The sequence below is a fragment of the Melanerpes formicivorus genome, unplaced genomic scaffold, assembly GCF_026170545.1.
Source record: "Melanerpes formicivorus ecotype bairdi unplaced genomic scaffold, bMelFor1.0.p_v2 SCAF_45, whole genome shotgun sequence".
Lineage (NCBI taxonomy): Eukaryota > Metazoa > Chordata > Aves > Piciformes > Picidae > Melanerpes > Melanerpes formicivorus.
The window spans coordinates 5,387,638-5,410,553 of NW_027142397.1; the positions used below are offsets into that span (position 1 = coordinate 5,387,638).

The following is a 22,916-nucleotide window of genomic DNA, read 5'->3' on the forward strand; positions in this document are numbered from 1 at the left end:
CAGAGCCCTCTAAAGCCTCACCCTGAATACTTCCAAGGATGGGGCCTCAACCACCTCCTTGGGAAACCTGTTCCAGTGTTCCATCACCCTCATGGTAAAGAACTTGTTCCTAATATCCAATCCAAATCTGCTCTTCTCTAGTTTGCTTTGTTTGCTTGGTCACACAAGAGATGGAGATCAGACTCCTGATGGGAAGAAGGGACCATCCAGGCAGACTACATATTAGAGAGAAATTCTTGAGAGTGAGGGTGGTGAGACACTGGAACAGGTTGCCCAGGGAGGTCATGGATGCCCCTTCCCTCAAGGTGCTCAAGGGCAGGTTGGATGAGGTCTTGAGCAACCTGGGCTGGAGGGAGGTGTCCCTATCGATGCCAGCAGGGTTGGAACTGGATGATCTTCAAGGTCCCTTCCAACCCAAAGCATTCTATGAAGGCTTATCCCAAAATGCACCAAAAAGCTTGACTCTTCCCCAGATCTTGGAGACGTTCCTGCATCATAGTCTTTGGGTTTGTCATTTGGGTTATGTTCTAAATTGCAGAGCATTAGTGCTCGCTAATGTCGAAGCAAGAAATATAAAAGCTGGAGCAGAGTGCTTCAGCTAAAGCTGGGCTGGGATGTTTTGCAGAAATGACATATCTGGAGATTGCCTTTTCATTTCAAAATGAGCCATAACAATTCCAGCTCCACACAGCTCCTGGGGGAAGGCAATTTGTATTTCCAACCCTATCCTGCTGTGCCGGCGCGGGCAGGGCAGGGCTGGGGCAGGGCTCAGGGCAGGGCTGGGGCAGGGCTCAGGGCAGGCTGAGCGCTTGCTGATGCCAGGTAGGGCAGCTTGGCCAAACCCCAGCAGTTCAGGGATCTTTGTGATGTCTCATGCTACGGGAGAAAGCCTGGAGAAGTCCAACAAAACCATCAGGGCCAAAGAGGGAAACAGGTTTTCAGCCACAGAAACCCTTCTGGCATGGGCACTCTCAAGGGATGGAGCCCACCAGGAAAGCATTGTCCTCCTCATGCCCAGTTCTCACCTTGGTTCCCAGGCTGCACTTCACACCCTCCACACTGCCCATTCCTTGTTTACCCCCTCCCCTACTAAGTCACACCCCCATTAGCACTTCATTAGCAGCTCGCTGTGCTGGCTTGCAAGGGGTGAAGGCTGTCCCCTGCTCACAGCCTGGTGGAAGGACTAAGTGGAGGGGACACCGATGGGGTCTGTCAATGTCCCTGGCCTTTGTTGCCACGGGCAGAACACAGAGACATCCTGTGCCAAAATGCTCTTTGCAACAGGGCAAGGGGAGATTCAGGCCAGAAAGTGGGAAGAGATTTATGATGCTCAGGCTGCCCAGACAGGTGGGAGATACCCCATCCCTGGAACCATTCCAGGTCAGATTGTCTGGGGCTCTGAGCAACCTGCTCTAGTTGCAGATGTCCCTGCTGACTGCAGGGGGGCTGGAACAGATGAGCTTTAAAGGTCCCTTCCCACCCAAACCATCCCATGATCTCATGAAAACGTTTCAATATTCATTTCACAGATGCAGGAGCTGAGCATCTTCACTCCAGCACTCAAGGGAAACCACAGGGTTTGGGCATCCATGAGGAGAAGATGTCCCCTCAGCTCTCTTGGTCCACAAGACACACACCTTTAACGGGTCAGCACATTGATAATCCCCCAAACATATCCCAAATGTCCCTGCATCTCCCAAAGCCAGGGAATATCCCCGCAGCAGAGACGTGGCCTTGCTCACTTCAGACACCTCTCGCTGTGCCTGAGCATCACCTCCCCAGGCAGCCCTGGAGAAGGCTCCAGTTCTGCTACTGAGCCTCTGAAGGATTAGTAACAATAAACAAATCACCTGGTGCAGTGGCCAGAGCCTTGTCTTGTGTGTGCAAGTGAGTTACTGCAGGAGGAGCCTGAGCAGTGTCTCAACACTAACCTGATTGTCTGCTCCTCTTCCCATCGGCTGTGTCTCAGCATCTCCCAAACATTTGTGCTTTTATCCGTGGTTTTGCTTCAGATATCAGCAACCTGGGCTAGTGGAAGGTGTCCCTGCTCCCAGCAGGGGGTTGGAACCGGGTGATCTTCAAGGTCCATATCATCCCAAACCTTTCTATGAACATCCTGGGGTGCAGGCAAGGAGTAGAGACCTCGGGAGGAGGGAGGACTTGGGCAAAGGACCTTAGAAAGGGACATGAACCCAATCTGAAGCTCCCAACCTGAAGCTCAGACACAAAGCTTGGGTTCATCCCTGGCCACAAACATCCTCTGCAGTCCTTCTCTCGACACATTCAGATCCCCCCACCCACGCTGCTCTGCAGGCACAGAGCTGCCACGAGCAAAGAGCATCTCTCACTTCCCAGGGCCTGGGAGGATGCAAAATGCTCCCACGCAGCTCCCTGCCATGTTCCTGGCAGGGCAGCCCCCTGAGGGTCTCAGCAGGGGATTTCAGCCCTACAACACAGAACCTTCCCGTCCCACCCCCAGGGACATCAGCCTGACAGCAGGCCTGGAGCTGCACCCTGGAGCTGCATCCTGTTTGTGTTTAAAGGTGATGGTGGTGGGGTGGAAGCGTAGGGCCAGAGCATGCTGAGTAGGAGAGAGTCTGAAGCTAAGAGAGAATCAAAGGGCAGAAGCAGCCAGGCATTTAACAGCATCTTTTGGGGAGCTCCTTTCCCTCTGACCAGCTCAGATGTTGAGGTTTATCTCAGACATTTGATTCTCCCTTCTCTAGAACGGTCCTGGGGACCCCCTGGCTACTCAGTGAGACATGGGGACCTCATCAAGGGCTGTGGGGTTTATGCAGGGCTGGGATTCACTCAGAAGGGCAGTTCCCACCCAAAGGAAGCCAGAGCAGAGCTTGTTTGCCATATGGTGTGGCTGGCAAGCAGCTGGGAGGGAGGCAGCCACAAACCAGCTCTCCACAGTTTCATCTTTGCAATTTCCTTCTCCTGAGCCAGAGGATCAAGAGAAAGAGGAATCAGAGAGGGGGCATTTGTTGCAATCCTCCTGCTCACCTCTTGGAAAGGTCAGATGCTGAGGGTGGGAACCTGGCATACCAGTTATTTCCAAGGAATTACCTGGGCTCCAGCATCTCACCATGCTTGACCTTCCAGGAACAGGAGTGAGCTCCATAGATGGACCAGAGCAAGGAGAGCTATTAATGCTAATGGGTGGGAAGTGGCCATGAATAAATCAGCAGCATCTTTCCAGCCATCAAAGCCTGAAACCTTCCAGCATGGAGTGAGAACAGAGGGGATGTCAAGCCAATGTGTTTGGTTCATGACAGAGGCCATTTGATGCTGCTGCCTACAAACTCAGGAGACTTGGTCCCACAGACAGCCTGCTGCTGTGGGGTGGGAATTTGGACCTCAGCCCTGTGCAGAAACCCCTCCCAAGGCCACTCCTGAAGATCAGTGAGTGAAGCCTTGGATTTCTGAACACCTCCAGGCTGGATCTGGGCAGGGGTTCCACACTTGTCCTGCCCTGTTGATGCCACTGACAGGAGAGCAAACACAGGAAGGCATCACCAGTTCCAACCTCACTTTAACCAGACACATCCTTCTACCTCCAGCCTGGCCTCTGTAATCCCAAATCCTGGGTATTAGGCGTTTAATCTTGCATTTTATCAGGTCTCCTCTTATGGAGGGTCTGAAATTAAAAGGAAAGCAGGGAAGAGCTGAGCCTGTGTGGGTTTAATTGGTTGTGGGTGATGTAAAAGGAGGAGGGAAGGAGAAAATCGCAGCAGGTTCTTCCGCTGCATTTCCTCAGCACTTCCCAGGCAGCTACAACTATTCCTGGAGAGGGGAAGTGATGCAGCATCAGAGGAGGGAGGGGGGAAAATGCCCTTTCCCTGGACAGAGGAGGAACTGGTGTCTGTGTTTCAGCTGAGCAGCTCCATGGAGCAGAGCCAGCAGCCTGGGCTGGAGCCTGCAGACTCTATTTTCCATGATGCAAACTGGGATGTAGGAAGGAGAGGGGCTGAGGAGGGACACGGACAAGTCAGGGGTTTCATTCCTTTGATGTCTTCTCCTGCATTGCAGGAAAGCTGGAGGCATCTCCCCCTGCCCAGGCTGGTGCTGGGGTAGGTCATTTTGGCTGTGAGCACAGCTGATGCTGAGCACTGGAAGCGGCAGTGGGATGAACTGGGGACAGAGTCTGAGGTGCAAAGAGCTGGGGGGCAGGGATCCCCATTTCCAAGCACTGGGAGCTGGCAGCAGTGTGGGTTCAGATGCAGCTCCCAGCACAGCTCCCAGCTCTGCTTTGCTGATGCACTCCAGGTCCTGGGATGTAAAAATCCCAGTTCCCATGCCCTGCTCCCAGCCTGCTACACATCCTCTGGACAGCTCAGTTTTCACTCCAGAACATAAATCCTGATGCAGGATACCTCCCCGTGAATGCCATGTCACCAGGCACCCCCAGACCCTCCCCGTGCTCAGCAGAAGTGGAGAGTCTCTGGCTCATTAAGGAACTTAATTATTATTGGCAGAATGGAGAGATTTTAATTGCATGTTCCCACCCCCACAGATGTACCAAGGGACTGCACTGGGACCTCAACTGAAATGTGAAGCTGTACTCTGAATGCTGAGTTCAGTTTGGGGCCTCTCACTCCAAGAAGTACATTGAGAGGCTGGAGCAGGTCCAGAGAAGGGGAACAGAGCTGGGGAGGGGTCTGGAGAACAGGGCTGGTGAGGAGCAGCTGAGGGAACTGGGAGTGTTCAGCCTGGAGGAAAAGAGGCTGAGAGACCTTCTGATTCTCTACAGCTCCCTGAAAGGAGGTTGGAGCCAGATGGGTGGTGGTCTCTTCTCCAAAGAAACAAGCAACAGGATAAAAGGACATGGCCACAAGTTGCAGCAGGGGAGGTTTAGGTTGGATATGAGGAACAATTTCTTCCCCAAAAGGGTTGTTAATGCCTGGCCCAGGCTGTCCAGGGCAGTGGTACAGTCCCCATCCCTGGAGTGGTTTCAGAGCAATGGAGATGTGGTGCTGAGGGCCATGGTTGACCTGGCAGTGCTGGGCTCATGTTTGGACCGGGTGATCTGAAAGGTCTCTTCCAACCACAATCACTTTATGATCTGTTAGCAACAGGGATGTACCTTCAACATGCTGTTCTCTAGATCCAAACCAGCAGATCCACAGCTGATGGGGTACAAGCAAAAGCCCAGATGGTGAAGCTGTGGTCCCACTTTTCCATGTTTACCAGGACAAAGCACAATGTTGGAGCTTCAGCATCCCCCCAGCACCGACCACCAGCTGCTGGGGAAGGTCATTGGGAACCCCTGGCTAGGATGCTGCAAACCATCAGCACTGGCAGCTTGTGGGAACTGCTGAATCTCCCTGGGAAGAAGATGAATTTTGGAAGAACTCTGCACACTTAAAGAGTAATGAAAGTGCCAGGCACTTAACAGAGCCCAGAGAACTGGAAGCGACAGCTGGAGCTTACCCAGGTAAAACTGCCAGAGCAGAGGCTCTGGGGACAGGAGAGCAGCTCCAGGATAAAGTAGGACACTTTCAGACCCGAATCTCTGAGGTCTTGCTCTGTGTGGGAGTGCAGAGGGAGATGGGGCGAGGTGGGGAGATAGGACCTCTCTCACTGGGCTGGAGCTCTGCAGCATTCACAGGTCAATGGCGCTTGTGGGACCAGGCTGTGCCACCCTGCCCTTGCTTCCCACTCCATCACAGGCGCTCCTGGTGATAAGAGATCCAGAAATATGCAGTTTTAGGCCACCAAAGTGGCAAAGCACCCTCCAGCAGCCAGCCTGCCACCCCAGACTAGCTCCTTGCTAACGACTGCAATTAAGATTAAAGTCAGAATTTTTGCAGCAAAAGCATTTTCACCTTGAAAATAAGAGAGAAGAGGGGAGGGGAAAAAAAGAGGCTGTGTTGCAACAGCCCTGCTCTCTTTCATCTTTACAGTGAGTTTTCCAGGCTCTGCCTCTCCTCCAGTGCTGACTTCAGCCTCCTCCACACCTCAGCACATCAGGAGCCAGTGCCTTTCCAGCTCCTCTTGCAGAGCACCTTGTAAATTCCTACCCAAAGGCTCAGCACCAACACAGATCACTCACAAAGGAAGGGAGCAACAGCATCTGCCTGGGGGTTAAATAAACCCCACATGTCATGGGCTGCAGCATTGTCCTTTTCCAGCCTCAGCTGAGCCACCCAGCTCTGCAGGCTCTCCAGGAGGTCCCTTCTGCCCTGGCTAACAGCTGAAATGTGTCATCCTCTTTGATGGGATCTTGGTGAGGGCTGGGCACAGCCTTGGGTTTGGATCCTCAGCTGGACAAAAGTCCTGTCCCTTTCCCTGGGCTTCCCTGGTCACCAGTGGGGAGATGGCTCAAATCCCACTGGGTGCAAAGTCAGTACTGAGCATGGTCCCTGCTGGGCATGGGAGAGGGTTTGCAAGGAGAAGATACAACAGGCTCAAAGCTCCCAAAAGCAAAGATGTGTCAGCAGAGTCCCGTTTATCTCACACTCCTGTCTGGAGAAATAATGGAAATGTGGAATTCAGGGCAACCCTCTGCCTCCTGCAAGAGATGGGCAAAACACCACCCTGCTGCTGGCCCAGGCTGGGCTGCTCCAGGGCAAAGGTGCCCACAAAGAACATCCTGCAGCTTCAACCCATCATGAGAACTGGGATCTGCCCAGTCCCAGCCAGCCAAGCATCCATGTGGCAACCATTACCACACACACACAGACAGACAGGCTTGCATAGGGACACACAGACACACACAGACAGGCTCACACACAGATAGACAGACAGGCTCACACACACAGAGACAGACAGACAGGCTCTCACACACACACAGACATTCTGCTCCCTCCCCTGCCAGCCTCCTGCCCTCCTTGCTCCTAATGAACCCGGCATGCTACCAAGCAGGCAATGCCACCAAGCAGGCAATGCCAGCCTGCCTCCCCCTGCTTTGCCAACAGGAGCCCAACTTGAGCCTTCCCAGCCAAAGGACTGCTCAGCCTCTCCCTGCTCTGTTGTGTGACCCAGTTCTCAAGGACAAACATCCCAAAGCTGCTCTCCAGACTCTGGGAGCAGCCCTTGTGAGCTCCCACTCTGCCAGGACAGGGTTGGAGGCTGTCGAGGTGCAGTCAGGCAGAGTGTGGAGTGGGTTTGTGAGCAGAGCCAGTAATGCTGTTTGCAATTAGCACAGCACAGCCCTTCCCACTGCAAGGTCTTGCCTCTGGCCCTCAGCAAACTTCAAAGCCCTTGGTTGGAGTTCGTTGGCACCGGGTGGATTTTAACCTCTTCTCTCCAAGAGCCTTGTTGGAGAGGACTCAGCTGGTGGGGCTGAGGGCATGGAGCAGAGGTGAGGGGGCTGGATGCACAGACAGGAATCCAGGAGGAGAAATAACAGCAGTTACACAGCTTTGGTGAGGAGTTCCACCTAGAAAACACCAAGCCCTGTACAACCCATCCCAGGCCACACATGTCTGTATGCATTGCACCAGTACAGGTGTGGGGCTGACCTGCTGGGAAGCAGCTCTGCAGAGATGCACCTGGGAGTCCTTCTGAGGGGTAACAAGTTGCCTGTGAGCCAGCAATGTGCCCTCATGGCCGCAAAGGCCAATGGCCTCCTGGGAGGCATGAAGAGTGTGGCCAACAGATCAAGGGAGGTTCTCCTCCCCTTCTACTCTGCCCTGCTGGTGTCCTGGGTCCAGTTCTGGGCTCCCAGTTCAAGAAAGACAGAGAACTGCTGGAGAGAGTCCAGCAGAGGCTATAAAGATGCTGAAGGGATTGGAGCATCTCTGTGAGGAGGAAAGGCTGAGAGCCCTGGGGCTGTTTAGCCTGGAGAAGAGCAGCCTGAGAGGGGATCTGAGCAATGCTCAGCAAGAGCTAAAGGGTAGGAAAGGGGCTGGAAGCCCTCTGCTGTGAGGCCAGGCTGAGAGAGTTGGGGTTGCTCAGCCCAGAGAAGAGAAGGCTCCAGGAAGACTTTCTTGTGGCATTTCAATGCTTAAAGGGGGACAGACTTTTGAGCAGGGCCTCTTGTGACAGGACAAGGGGTGATGGCTTGAAACTAAAAGAGGGAGATTCAGACTGGAGGGAAGACATTTTTTCCACTGAGGCTGGTGAGACCCTGTCCCAGGTTGCCCAGAGAGGTGGGAGATGCTCCTTCCCTGGAATCATTCCAGGTCAGGTTGTCTGGGGCTCCGAGCAACCTGCTCTAGTTGCAGATGTCCCTGCCCATGGCAGGGAGGTTGGAAGCAGGTGACCTTTTTCAACACAAACCACTCTGTGATTCAAAGGTCTCAAGGCCTGCTGTTGACTCACAGAAGAGGCTCTCCAGACCTCTGATCCTCTCCAGCTTCCTAGTCTCCACCAGTGATATTTTTCCTGGAGATATTTATGGCTCTTTCGTGTTGCTTTCCATGTCCCACTGAATATTGCATGTGCTATCCTTCCCCAAGGACCAATAGTCTGAAGAAAGCTGATTCTTTGCAGGCTTTTCTGGAGCTGCTAAGTGGCACCTCTCCTCTTGCCCAGCATGACTATAGCACTGCATTTACCACTGATTATATTTGCAGGCACTTTGGGGTGTGATTATTAGCTGAAACCTGTCAAGGAGTCAAGCCCAAGGAGCATCTCTGGGGGCTGCAGCTGAAAAACCAAAGCAGCCTCTTTCCTTCTCTCCGGGGAAAGTGTTGGGAGCTCAGTGGAGCTGGATGGTGGCAGGGATCTAAGCCACCCTTGAAGGGGTCTGAGCCACCTGACCCATTGTTTTTTCCCATCCCCCCTGCCATGGGGTATTTAGCTGAGATCCTGACCCAGACATGGACAACAGGAAGCAATCCCAAGCACAAATCCAGGCTGGCCCTGCAGGAAAGGTCTTGGGGGTGTCGGTCGATGAGAAGCTGGGCATGAGCTGGCACTGAGCACTGCCAGCCCAGAACCAGCCTGTCCTGGGCTGATCCTCTGCAGTGTGGGCAGCAGGGGCAGGGAGGGGATTCTGACCCTCTGCTGTGCTCTGCTGAGAACCCTCCTGCAGTGCTGGGGCAGCTCTGGAGTCCTCAGCACAGATGGGGCCAGAAGAGGGCCAGAGGAGGACACAGCAATGCTGGAGCACTGGAAACTCTCTGCTGTGAGGCCAGGCTGAGAAAGTTTGGCTTGTTCTGCCTGGAGAAGGGAAGGCTGCAGGGAGACCTTCTGGTGGCCTTTCAGGACTTAAAGGGGAGGATCAGAGAGCTGGGGACAGACTTTTGAGCAGGGCCTGTTGTGACAGGACAAGGAGTGATGGTTTGCAACTAAAAGAGGAAGATTCAGACTGGAGAGAAGAGAGAAATGTTTATGCTGGGGGTGAGAGCCTGACCCAGGTTGCCCAGAGGTGGGAGATGCCCCATCCCTGGAACCATTCTAGGTCAGGTTGTTTGGGGCTGTGAGCAACCTGCTCTAGTTGCAGATGTCCCTGCTGACTGCTGGGGGGTTGGACTGGATGACTTTCAAAGTTCCTCTCCCGTTCAAACTGGTCTGAGGTTCTTTGATCCTAAGCAAGTACTAGAAGCTAAACACAGGGGGGAAAAAAGGCAAGAAACAGGCAGGGAAGGAGATGTGCAGGTCCAGAGGGAAGCTGTGCCATGATGCAGGGGCCTCACAAAGCTCCATTCCTCACAAAGTGCTTACAGAGATCATCATCCTAATTTGTGGACATCCACACTCACACCAGAGGAACTTAGGAACTAATTAAAGAGTAACCAAAGAAGAGTCTTGGCCTCAGCTCCTGCCCAGAGAGAAGAAATTCCTGGGAAGAAGCAGTTATGTCCCAAGAGGGAACTTGGCTGCTGGAGTGCTGCTTTCCTCTATGTGCTGCTTAATCTTCCTAGAAATGATGTGAAATGTGGGATGATTTTCTGGAGACCAGGGAAACGAATCAGCTCACAGTCCCTGGAGCTCTCCCAGGGCAGCAGCACGAGCTCTTTCAGCTTCTCAACGAGACAGAAGGGGTTCCAGGGGAAAGGGATCAGCTGAGGAGCAATGGATTTTGACACCACATTAAGCAGAAGACTTAGATTTGGTCTCCAAGTGCCTGTGTCTAGATGAAAACCAGGGGATAAAAAAGGAGATGCCTTGTGGGAGAGTAATTCACTAACCCTGCTAATGGGGGCAGGGAAATAATTAACACTGCTGAGAGCTCAAGTGGTGATTTTATGAGTCCTGCTGAAGCCAAGCTCCCATAGGAGCAGCAGAGTGGGGTTGGTTTTTCATCCTTTTGGGACTCTTTCATGATCTCACATCCAGCTATTGATTTTTCTTATCTGTGGATTTACACTGAGCTGCCTGAGCAGCACTGAATTAATTGACCCCTCCTGCCCTGTGAGGAAGGAGCTTCCACACACCCCACCTCTGGGACCACCTGAGCCTTGTGCCCACAGCACCAGCCCCTCCAGCAGCTGAGGACGTTTCCCAGCCTACGGTTTCCTGGAGTTGCTCAGCACTTGCTGAACATCCGAGGAGCTTTTCTAGGTTAATCATGCTCTGAGCCTGAGCAGGCAGGCACGAAGGAAGAGAGAGAAGACTCCTGCCCTCTTACTGGAATTCCACAGGAGATAAACATCCCATAGATCTCACTTGCGGGGATTGACCACCTCTGACCTTAGCCATGGGAGGTCAGCTGTCTTCAGGGCTCTTCCAAGGAGCCACAAAGATGATCAGAGGGCTGGAACCCTTCTGCTATGAGGACAGGCTCAGAGAGTTGGGGCTGTTCAGCCTGGAGAAGAGAAGGCTGCAGGGAGACCTCATACCTGCAGGAAAGCTGGGGAGGGCCTGTGGGGATAGGACAAGGGGCAATGGTTTGAAACTGGAGCAGGGCAGGTTTAGGTTGGACATCAGGAGGAAGTTCTTCACAGTGAGAGTGGTGAAACACTGGAACACATTGCCCAGGGATGTGGCTGAGGCTCCATCCCTGGAGACTACCTAGTTGGAGGTGTCCCTGCTGCCTGCAGGGGAGTTGGATATGATGACCTTTGAGGGTCCCTTCCTACCTGATGCAGTCAGTGAACCTGTGTGGGGCAAGTCACTGTTTGCAGAGCTGATCCCCAGTCAGCTGTGTTAGAGCACCAGCATCCAATCACCACCACACGTGCTGGTTGCTTCTCCCGTCACCGAGGAGCTGAGATGCCTCAGACAAGACGTTCAGCTGATTCCAGTTGAAAGGAATCATCCTTCTGACATTGCCCTGGCCCACAGCAGACCACACAAAGCCTGTCCTGCCTTATTTCCCTCTCCCCTGCACGTGCCCAGGGAGAAGGGATGAGAGCCGACAGCACTCGCATACGGCAGGGGTGGGCTGGAGCTCCTGTCCTCACTTGCCCTCCAGCTGAGCAGTTGATGCTCTGTGCTGCAGCTACCAGCAGACAGGTCTACACCCATCTGGACACTGCTTCCTCCAGAAAATGGTCAAGAGCAATGATGGTCCCTCAGGGTCCAGAGCTGTTTGGTTTCTGGCTGAGAGGAAGAGGCTGTGGTGAGGGTGAGGGAAGGTAAAGCCACATCTCTGCAGAGGATCTCTGCCACAGCAGGGCCTACCCCGAGGGATCAACAGAAGACTTTGTTTTCTTTAGCCCTTCCAGTAATTAATCAATTGTACTGCTAAACAAAGCTGCCTCTTTGAAGGGGAGGTCTCCTATTTTAAATCTTGTTTCAGAGGAAGCAGTAGATGATCTTAACCAGACGTGTCCTCTGAAAGGGATGCGTTTGCTACTGCTCTGGCTGAAGACTTGGGAAGATCAAATGGTGCTCTGAGAATTCACTTCACTACACCACACTGCTCTGTGAAGACACCTCTTGCCAATTTCCACCATCCAAACCCACATATTCCCAGCTTGTCCCATTGATGAACCTCACACAGAAACATCACCTTCATCTCACCTTTACTATGAGGGTGGTGGAGCACTGCAACAGGTTGCCCAGGGTTGAGGTCCCTTCCCTGGGGATATTCAAGGTGATGCTTGATGAGGCCCTGGGCAGCCTGATCCAGTTGGGGATGTCCCTGCTGACTGTGGGGAGGGCAGACTGGATGACCTTTGGAGGTCCCTTCCAGCCCAGCCCATTCTATGATTCTATCTGAGTGATAGAAAACCACTAGGGAGGATATTGCCAGTAGCACCTCCCAGAAGCTCCTTCACCCCACCACAAAGGTTGGGGTACTCCAATCACTTGGGGGTTAGTTAAACACAGCACCTGAAATGAGAGCCCAGGCTCATGGTTAAGTACTCCTGCCATGCCAAGAGCCTCCAGCTGGGGTGGATAATGTGGGGTTTGGGGACATGAGCATGTTATGCTCCTCCTGGTCACCACCACAAGCCCTTTGAGGCTAGGAATGGACAGGGATCATTTTGTAACCACCTGTGCTCAGGTCCAGCCCTTTGCTTTGCAGTCCCAGGGGCAAATCTCTGTATTTTTATCCCACCTGGAAGAAGGTTCCTTGGCTCCAGGAGCAGAAGCTCCAATCCAAGTTTATAAAGGTTTTCCCTTTGTAGTGGATGTGGAGTCATCCAGGCAGGATCAGAGAGAGGAAGGAAAAACAACCCAGGGAGAAACACAGGGAAGGTGCTGCTGAGCTGGGAAGACTAATTAGGTTAATCCTCTCAGCACATGGCACTGGCACAGAGTAAGAAGGAGAAAGAAAAAAACCCAAAACTATTTCCTGGGGAAAAAAATAAGAAATCAATCCAAGTTTCAATTGTTGTGTTTCTTCTGAAATGAGCTGCTTGAAAAGTTTTCCCCTGGAAAGCAGAGAGCAAGACCTCCCTCAGGCAGCGGCCAGCCGCAGAGACGTGCTCGGGGAAAGGGAAATTTATACCTCAGCCCTCCTCTGGCCTTTCTCAATCCCACCCCTAAGAGAGATGAGTTCAAGACGGTGTGAGAGCCATCTAGAGACTCATTGAACAGTTGTGTGGTCCCACTTGGTAAGGCAGAGACGTGCCAGAGCTTCCCTGCTGCCAGGCATAACACAGCCCAGAGCCTCCTGCCCTGGCTACCAGAGCGGAAAAGCTTCATTCCGGAGTCAGACTGCTGCAGGAGGAGGAGGAGGCTTCCAGGCAGCCCTGACCCACAGAGCTGCTGCCTCCCAGCACAGCCACGACCCCAGGCATGGAAACCAGCCGAGTTTGGCACTACCTTAGAATCATTCAAGTAGGAAAAGACCTCTAAGATCATTGAGTCCAATCATAACCCAACTACCATGAGCACGAAACTCTATCCTGAAGCACCACATCTACAGCTTCTTGAACACCTCCAGGTGACTCCACCACCTCCCTGGGCAGCCTCTTCCTGACCACTCTTTCTAGAAAGACATTTTTCCCTCATATCCAATTGTTTGTTTGGGGTTTTTTGTTTGGTTGGGGTTGGGGTTTTCTGTTTGGCTGGCTTTGAGTGATTCTGTTTGGTTGGCTTTGGGGGTTTTTGTTTGGTTGGCTTTGAGTGGCTTTGTTTGGTTGGCTTTGAGTGGCTTTGTTTGGTTGGCTTTGAGTGGCTTTGTTTGGTTGGCTTTGAGTGTTTCTGTTTGGGTGGGTTTGAGTGGTTTTGTTTTGTAACACTTCAGTAACCTGAGACAACTCAAGCACAGAGCTGAAAGGGAGATTGGAGCACACTTTGTAGGTGGAAAAGCTTCCTAAATGAACATTGCTGCAAAAAAAGCCACTTTCTGGCCCCAGAGGACCCACCACTGCTGACACAAGCCTGGTTGGATGAAGCCTTGAGCAACCTGGGCTAGAGAGAGGTGTCCCTGCCCATGGTAGGGGGTTGAGACTGGATGATGTTTTAGGTGCCTTCCAACCCAACCCATTCTATGATTCTATGGTCAGAGTGACCCTGGTGAAACCACAACCTTTGATTTAAGGACAAACCATACTGCAAATGCAACACTCACACAACTGAGGGCATCAGTGCCATGCTCCAAGATGGGAGCTGGTGGGGAAAAAGTCTGTTGGGTGGATGCCAGAATATTCCCCCCCCCGCCAGCACCTCGGGGCTGTAGCATGGACACTCAGTCTGGCGAAGAGAAGGCTCAGAGGTGACTTAATTGTGGCCTTCCAGTATCTGAAGGGGGCCTACAAGAAGGCTGGGGAGGGACTTCTCAGGATTTCAGGTAGTGCTAGGACTAGGGGGAATGGAATGAAGCTGGAGGTGGGGAGATTCAGGCTGGATGTGAGGAGGAAGTTCTTCCCCATGAGAGTGGTGAAGCCCTGGAATGGGCTGTCCAGGGAGGTGGTTGAGGCCCCATCCCTGGAGTGTTTAAGAGCAGGCTGGATGAGGCTCTGGCCAGGCTGATCTAGTGTGGGGTGTCCCTGCCCATGGCAGGAGGGTTGGAACTAGATGATCCTTGTGGTCCCTTCCAACCCTGACTGATTCTATGATGATACTATGATACTCTTGCACAAGACTTCAGTGTGTTTCTCAGAGGAACAGCTGGAAACATTCCAGCAGCAAATGTATCCATCTCCAAAAGGGAAAAAATATATCTTGCTTACATTAACAGTGTCTGGGTGGTGAATAATGCAGAGAGGAGAGAGCATCGTGGGGAAATTAATAAACTGAGCTGTGCTCAGTGGCAAGGATGTAAGAAAGCATCAGGGAAGTGCCAGGGCAGCTGCTTTGCTGAGCCCTCCAAAGGAGATGAAGGAGGAGAGGGTGGGTGGTCACTTGTTTTATCGTGCAGGAGAAGTGCTGCTCGGGGTGGAGGCGATGCTCCTCCTCCCCCTTGCTGGCTCTCCCCTCCTCGGCCACATTTGCTCCTTTGGCAAACGTTGACACCAGCGTTAATGAGAACAAAGAAGCTGCTCAAAGGGGAGCTGCAATCTCTGTGTAAGCGATCAGGTCACCCAGACCCCCATGAGCAGGGCAGGACACACCTTTCCTGATGGGAAACCAGCAAAGAAAGGCAACAAGTGAAGGTTCTTCTACCTACCTCGCTGCAGGGCTGGGGATCGCTGTCTTCCACGGGGCACAGCTGCTGGAGGGGAGGAGCAGGTCGAGGAGGATGAGCAACATGAATGGAAGAGGTCTCTTCTGGAGGTCCAGGCTAAGTGGTTCACCCACCTGCTTCAATGGAGGGTGTGCAGATGCAAGCCTGAAGTTACAGCTTCCAAGCTCAGTGTGATTGGAAGGGTCTGGTGAGCCTCTGGGAAAGGCAAAGTGTAAGGGATTTTGCTCAGGTGGCTTGAGCTGGTCTGAGGGGCGATGAGAGGAGAGATGATGCAATGAAGCAATGCAGGGGGCACATCCTTCCACCAAAGTCTGTCTTCACCTTAAATCAGAGCCCCCCCAAACCCACCAGCGGGTGTGCAAACCTCTCTGGGCGCTCATGCGAGAGCCTTGGCACGAGGGAGGAACCAGCCCTGAGGAGCATGGTCAGAGCTGACCACAGAACAACTCCAGCATCCAAAAAAATAAACAGCAGGTTTTTGCCTGGCCAAGGAGAAATATGACTTGGGACAAAAAATATTCCTTCTGCCTGAGCAGAATAATCTGCAAATATAATCAGCCATTTGGGTGATTAATGCACCCTGCACTGCTAAGGCTTCTCCATCAACATCTTGGTTCAAAACAAAAAAATCCCTTCTGCAGAGAAATGCAGCTCTCACAAGTGGAAGGACACAAGAGCAGGACACAAGAGCAGCACTCAGCCCAGCACAGCCCCGGGGGACTCAGCAGAGCAGGCAAGATGTGATGTTCCCCAGCGTGCCAGCAGCACCCCAGCTCACCAGGCTGGGATCCGATCACGGTAACAAAAGCAAACAACCCCTGGGTTTAAATAGAAGCAAAAAAACCTTGGAAGGGAAAATCCAGTGAGAGCCAATGTTTACCCTGATGATGGGAGAGTTTTGAAATGATGGCTGGGAGCCAGCTCGCCAATATTTTTAGTCTAAAGGTTTGCTAACCTCAGGCACCGAAGGCAATCTGCAGCCTGGGGTCCTCCTGCCCAGCTCTTGGGGATGTGCTGCAGGTTGCAGCTTCAGCCCCTCGCCCCCAGCAGTGCCTCTGTGAGGATCATAGAATGCTGGTGGTAGAAAGGGACCTCTGGAGATCATAGAATTATAGAATCAATAAGGTTGGAAAAGACCTCAAAGGTCATCAAGCCCAACCTGTCACCCAACACCTCATGACTAAACCATGGCACTAGGTGCCACATGCAATCCCCTCTTGAACCCCCTCCAGGGATGGGGACTCCACCACCTCCCTGGGCAGCACATTCCAATGCCTAACAACTCCCTCTGTGAAGAACTTTCTCCTCACCTCCAGCCTAAACTTACCCTGGCACAACTTGAGACTGTGTCCTCTTGTTCTGGTGCTGATTGCCTGGGAGAAGAGACCAACCTCCTCCTGGCTCATCCAGTCCAACCCCCCTGCTAAAGCAGGGCACCCACAGCAGCTTGCCCAGGATGACAATGTTGGGGGGGGGCAGGTGTGGGGATGTGTGCTGAGAATCCCTCCACAGAAGGAGACTCTGCAACCTCTCCAGGCACCTGGTTCCAGCACCCTCACACCTAAGAGGTTTCTCTTTAAGTTATAAGTGAAACCTCCTGGCTTCTCTTTGTGCCCATTGCTCCCTGGCCTATCACTGGCCAGCACTGAAAACCACCCACCCTCATGACCTCCACCCTTGAAAGATTCCCACCACCTGGTTTGGGGGAAAATCAACCAAAGGGCATTCTCCACAGTGTTCTGTAATTTACCAGCTAATCACAACTAAGGCAGATGCAAAGGGCCAGGTGGGTTAATGAGAATGGTGATGGGGACACCATGGAGCCCAGCAGGCCACTAAGGAAAGGTAAAGAGAGACAAAGACTCCAAAAGGAGGACAGGCTGAGAGAGCTGTTCAGTATAGAGAAGAGAAAGATCCAGGGAGACCTGGTGGCCTTCCAGTGCTTAATAGGGATGCTCAGAAAGCTGGGGACAGACTTGAGCAGGGCCTGTTGTGACAGGACAAGGGGTGATGGTTTGAACTGAAAGAGGGAGATTCAGACTGCAGAGAAGGAAGAGATTTTTAGCATTGAGGGTGGCGAGAACCTGTGCCAGGCAGCCCAGAGAGGTGGGAGATGCCCACCCCTGGAACCATCCCAGGTCAGGCTGTTTGGGGCAACCTGCTCTAGTGGCAGCTGTCCCTGCTGACTGCAGGGGGTTGAACTGGATGAGCTTTAAAGGTTCCTTCCCACCAAACCCGTTCTGTGTCTCTGTGAGCATGCAGCTTTAGCAGATTCACACTGTTAACTATTTGCTAGCTTTAAACACTCGAATTTGGAAGCTGCTCTTGGAAGACAGCAGAGTCCTGGGATGGGCTGCAATGGGAAACCATTAGGGATTACCTGCAGGGGGCCTACAAGAAAGCTGGTGTGGGACTTTTTGCAAGGGTTTGGAGTGATAGGGTAAGGGAAGAGGTGAGATTTAGATTGCATTTTAGGAAGAAATTGTTGACAGTGAGGGTGGTGAGGCACTGGAACAGGCTGCCCAGGCAGGTCATGGCTGCCCCCAACCTGGGGGTGTTCAAGGCCAGGTTGGGTGAAGCCTGGAGCAGCCTGGTCCAGAGGGAGGTGTCCCTGTCCATGGCAGGGGGGTTGGAACTAGATGATCTCTCAGGTCCCTTCCAACCCAAACCATTCTACAGTTCTATGATTAATGTCAGCAGCAGAGGAGAGCCTGGAATCAGGGCATCAGGTACAGCCTCAGTGGATGATGCTGGCCAAGGCTGCTCTTGTCCTGTGTCCAAACCATGGAGAGCTCTGCCTGATGAAAGAGGTGAAGGAAGAAAATGCAGCCAGCATCAGGGGGGGAAAAGGGGATAAACCTCCATGCTGACCAACCCCCCCCCCCCCACTGACAGCCCTTCAGGGCTGGGAGCACACACGGTGGGGCCAGCCCCAAGCCCAGAAAGCAGCAGCCAGGGTGGAACTTATATTACTTTTATTCACATTTCCAGAAGGAAGCATCGGTGGAGTGCAACGTCACAGCCAGGGTCAGAACCCTCCAGCCTGTGTTTGGTTTAGAGCAGGCAAACATCTCAGAGGCTGGACCCAGGGGATGGGAGCACGTTCCTGTTCCCTCCACGTGTTCCCAGTTCAAGTAAAGAGGAATTTCAGAAGTAAGCCAGCTCCTCACATGACTCAGAGGATGTCACAAACTTTAAAGCTTGCTGTGGGATAAATCCCTAAGCAGGGCATGAAAGTCGCAGGCAGGAAATCTTCTCCAGCTGAACTAGCTTATCCCCCAGGCTGGGTGGTTCAGGGCTTTAGGGTTTTGATTTTTTTTCCCCTTCCCTTTGGGTTGTTAGAGGCTTGCTATCAGGGTTGCCAAACCCTTCTCTCCAACTTTAATGTGATTCCTTACCCAGAAGGCAAATGTGCTGCTTCTGGATTACAAGGCTGAGCACCGGTGATGCTGCTGAGGCATTTTAAACAGGAGAATTTCAACCCAGGAGAAAAGATGTGATCCTTTTGGATTTCAAACCCAGGGATACAGGAACAACAAAAATACCCAGGCATAAAGCTCAGCTTCAACTGAGAGCTGAGACTTCCCCCTCACAGCCCCAGTCACAGCTTAGATTTCCCTAAGTCACTCCTGGGCTCTCTTTGGCCAATGACTTCTGCTGCCATTCAGCAGACAACAAAAGCCTCCCAACCCCAAGTGGCATTAACCAGTTTCAGCTGTGCTCACCACACAGCTACAACTTTTGACTTTCTGCTTCAAAGTGCATGTTTCAAATTACAACAGCAAGGCATCAGACAAATCAAAGGCATTTGCAGCTCAGGCCGAGGCGAAGGCAGAGGCTGGCAGCAGGGACGTGGCCCCGAGCCGCCTCTGACAGACCCTCAGCAACCAAGGAGCTCCTGAGTTATGGGGCTAGAGGAGGAGCTGGTCGAGCTGGTTTTTGTGTCTTGTAAGTATGAGGGAGCTGTAAGTGAGGCTGGTGAAGACACTGGCAATGCTTCTGCCCCTGCCTGGCAGTGAAGCCGCTGGGTTTTAGGCGACTGCAGCTATATTTGGGAAAGGAGTTGCTAATAGATGTGTGCACATTCTTGCTTGCTCTGCAAAGACAATTATTGGGTTGCAAAAAAAAAAGGCACAAGAAGCACATTCCTCCTCCTTCCAGCCCTAAAAGGGTTCCTCCTTCCTCCTTGCTGAGAGCACTACACTCTGTCACTGAACACCCTCCAAGTACGCATTTTCAGCTCCGATCCAGCTGGCTTGGAAGCCTCAAGGATTAAAGACTTCTGTTTGAATAATTTCAGTGACTAGAATCTGACTGCTTGTTTCTCTGATTCTCTTCATCCTCTATCTATATATAGTAAAAGGAGAGGAAATAATCTCCTATGTTGCTTTGTTGCTGGAGGTGATCTGCTGTCCCCCAGCTCGCTCTCCCGAAGGAAGGAGGCAAAACAGAAAACCTGGCAGGATCTGCTTGCTAGAAACAAGCGCGAAGTAAAACCCCACCTGGCTAGGTGTCACAGCAAGGGGACACTGGAGCAAAGAAGGGCTCAGGGCTCTTTAGCACAGTACTGAAAAGCCAGGAACAGAACAGTCCAGCCAAGGATCCTCTGCTCCAGTTGTCAGGAACCAATTTAGCTTTGCCTAGAAGGCAACTTGTGTCAGAGCCCAGGACATGCCACTGACGATTCCACTCTGTGCACTGACACTGGAGGTGCAGAGGCATGAAGGAACCTGACTCTTGGGTGAATATCCTGGTTAGCCTACTGCAATGTATTGCAATAAATTAAATTCATACCTTAATTCATAGCTTCAGTCCTTAACACTGCATTAAACACTCTCCTGCAGCTGCCTGGCTGCTATGTAATGTCTCAGCTGTTAACTATCTCCCCCCACCCCCAACATTATCTTCTCTCTGTGGAAGGCTTCAGCTCCTCAACACCTTCTACAAAACCACAATGCATGGAGACAAACTGCTCTGTACAGGAATGCAGGACACAATGGCTTCTGCAGTGTGGATTCTGCTCTGCTGACAATTTTAAGGAGCTTTCTGCTTTAGGCAAGTCACAGGTTGCTCCTCAGCAGCTGGAAGGCTGGCCAAAGGACATGGAGTGATGAGGGAAGGAAGCCCAAGCACGCTCCTTGTGTCACTGCACAGTCATGGACAGTGTGCTCGTTCTGTTCCCAGCAGCTCCCAGAGAAGCTGCAGGGCTGGGCCTACAGCAACAGCACTGGTGACAAAGATGCCAGCTAGGAAGGATTTTGAGGTCCCCAGAGATGGGTCACATCTCATCATGCAGCAGCCAGAGACTGATGGCAGCCCTGCCCCCAGCAGCACTGGGTACACACACTCAGGGTTCACAGACAGAGGGTTCAGCCTGGCAGCTCTGAAGTGGGGAAAAAGGCTTCCCTAGCTCAGCTGCTTCTAGCTGCACTCCAGAAAGCCAAATACCCATCAGGGAGAGTGGCCAGAGGAAGAGTTATGAGCTAGCCAGCTGCCAGGCATGGACGGGAACAGACAGCACAGCCCCAGCAGGGCTCATTGCTGCTTCCAGGGCTTCCACTGGAAGAGGAGGGCTCTGGAAGAAGGGTGTGGAAATCCTCCAGCCAGGGCATGGCAGCCCCAGGTGCATGACCAAGAAATGATGCTCTGAAATATTCCTGCTCCCCTCAGGCCAGGAGAGCACAGGCTGCATGCACAGAGATGCAGCCACAAGCTTTGCTTCCTCCCTGACACAGCTCAGCTCTCTTTGAGCATTCTTAGCTTGTTTTGCTGTCTGCTCAGACCCAGCTCCCCTCCAGACTCACTCCCCTGGGTGCTCTGCCTGCCTGGCCACTAGAGAGACAGAAGAGCCCTGCTCTGACAGCTCACTGACCCTTTGGTAGCACAGACTAAAGCCTGACAAGGCCACAGAACTGAAGTGTCCATGAGTTTTGACTGCTTAAAAAGAAAAGCCAAACTGTGTCTAGGAGCTGTGTCTGCATCTGCAGGAATGTGCTGGCCACTGCTGACAGGAAAGAGGCCAAGAATGAATCCACCAAACTCCCAAGTCCTCCTGATTGTGCCATTTTGCCCCAAGGTGCTCCTGGTCCAGCAGCAGCTGCACAAAAGCACTGATGGGAGAAGTACAGCAAAAGAAATCTCTCAGTGCCCTGTGGGAGACATCTTCACCAGAGATCTCTGTCTACCCATAGCTCATCTACACAGGGTTTGTCTCCTGCTCTCTGGTGACACACATGAGAACATTTTGCAGGACACAAGCCATTGATGATGGAAACCATTTCCCTGTGCCACTCTTCTGCTGTGGCATCAGCAGCCCAGTAGCCAAAGGCATAAGGAGCAGCAGGAGAAGCTGGAGTTGGAAAGTCAGTCCTGTGAAGGTCATCTCTGGAGTCACAGAGTGGAAGGACACAGGTGGGTTGCTCTGAAGTGCATCTTTTTCCTACTTCCTTACACAGAGAGGCTAAATGAGCAGTGCTGGTGACCAGCCAGTCTCTCTTTCAGGCACTGCACACACAGCAGTCACTGGACTCCAGGCCTTCCTCTTGCCATTGCAGCTCCACCAACGTTCCCCTCTGGATTCCCCTTAGAACTGGAGGTTTCTTCTAGATCTCCAAAAGAGATTGATATAGCAAACCCAAGTTACAAAATGTAATAACAATAATAATATCCTCTTCTTGGAAGTGAAGCTGCCCTGAATTCCAGACTGTGGCAGGATTTCCCATGTCCTCAAAAATATTTCCATTAAGTCCTACCTAAAAAGCAAGAAACCCTCAACATCTATCCCAGTCCTACTCTGTCAGCCTCGCAATGCCCTCACTTCAAGACCTGCCAGTTCCTCCTGGGCTCTGCCAAAGGGCTTCTTCTCAGTTGTCTTCTGCAGTCATGAACATGAGGATGGCATTGTAGATCTTCAAGGCAGGACCCAGCTTGATACCCAGTATTTTCACTAAGTCGCTCTGGGTCAGGAGCAGGAAGGCTTCACCATCTATCTGCTAAAGGTTGGAAACACAAGGGAGGAGACAGATTAGGCAGGATCCTCACTTCTGGTGCTTGGTTTAAACAAGGCACTTTGAACTGAGGAATCCAAGTACAAACACAGGGCTGAAAACTGAAACCTTGTGTTTTGCCCACCCATCCCCGTATGAACTGCTTCCCAGCCATGCTGCCTTTCCAAGGGTGTCCAACCTCATCCACAGATTGCACTGGGTTGGAAGGGACCCTCAAAGGTCATCTTGTCCAGCTCCCTGCAGGAAGCAGGGACATCCTGCCTGGGGAGATGGTGGGGTCACCATCATTGGAGGTGTTTAGGAGGAGACTTGATAGGGTGCTTGGTGCCATGGTTTAGTTGATTAGATGGTGTTGGATGATAGGTTGGACTCGATCTCAAAGGTCTCTTCCAACCTGGTCTATCCTATCCCATCCTATCCTATCCTATCCCCAACTAGATCAGCAGCCCTTGTACTCTTCAGTAGAGAAGCCTGAGTGTGGGCAAGGCTTATGGAGAGACCATGAGGAAGATGCCTGTTCATCAGATGTTCTGTTCCCTGTAATTGCTCTAAAAAGCCAACAACTGTGTCACAAGTCCTACAGCCTGTGCACAATCTGTGGCCAGAAATTAGATCAGAAAATCCAGAACATGAGTCTTCAGGAGGCAGCTATCCAAGAATTAATAGATTACACTGATCTAGGATGATTAGAAACATAGAATCACCATCCCTTGGTGCGGTCACACTGCTATTGCAGAGACTCTTCAGACCCTCTTACAGCTGCTCAAGGTAAAATGTGAAGCCAAACATCCTTTTTCATCTTTTTGTTTTGGTCAGCTCTGTTCAAAGCCTTACAGGTGAGAAAAATTCCTGAGATGTGAACTTCTGGCTACTCTCCCAACTAGGACATGCTATGTCCACAGACACCAAGCCTCTGTTTAAAGGAGAAACAGGAGGTGCTTGTAAAACTGTTGTGAACAACACTAAATCAATGTTGCTAAAGATGTGCA

At 52.1% G+C, this 22,916-nt stretch overlaps 2 protein-coding genes across 9 annotated transcripts in view; both read right to left on the bottom strand.

Annotated features, from left to right (window-relative positions):
* Positions 1–15,327, bottom strand: part of TMEM200B (transmembrane protein 200B) — a 31,262-nt gene extending 15,935 nt beyond the window's left edge. The window contains exons 1-2 of one of the 4 annotated variants that reach the window (XM_068159389.1): positions 14,903–15,327; positions 5,437–5,681 (exon numbers count right to left, since the gene is read on the bottom strand). In XM_068159389.1, the coding sequence (XP_068015490.1) occupies positions 5,437–5,608 (172 nt within the window). In that variant the 5' untranslated portion in view covers positions 5,609–5,681; positions 14,903–15,327. Of the gene's footprint in view, positions 1–1,931; positions 1,951–5,089; positions 5,415–5,436; positions 5,682–14,902 lie in introns of those variants that run through there. The other 3 variants (XM_068159391.1, XM_068159392.1, XM_068159393.1) reach the window with 3 other exon arrangements.
* A 2,551-nt stretch (positions 15,328–17,878) lies between these two features.
* Positions 17,879–22,916, bottom strand: part of LOC137451695 (lethal(3)malignant brain tumor-like protein 3) — a 61,372-nt gene continuing 56,334 nt past the window's right edge. For all 5 annotated transcript variants that reach the window (XM_068159400.1, XM_068159398.1, XM_068159396.1 and 2 more), the window contains one exon: positions 17,879–21,912. In XM_068159400.1, coding sequence (XP_068015501.1) covers positions 21,784–21,912 — 129 coding nt within the window. In that variant the 3' untranslated portion in view covers positions 17,879–21,783. The remainder of the gene's footprint in view (positions 21,913–22,916) is intronic.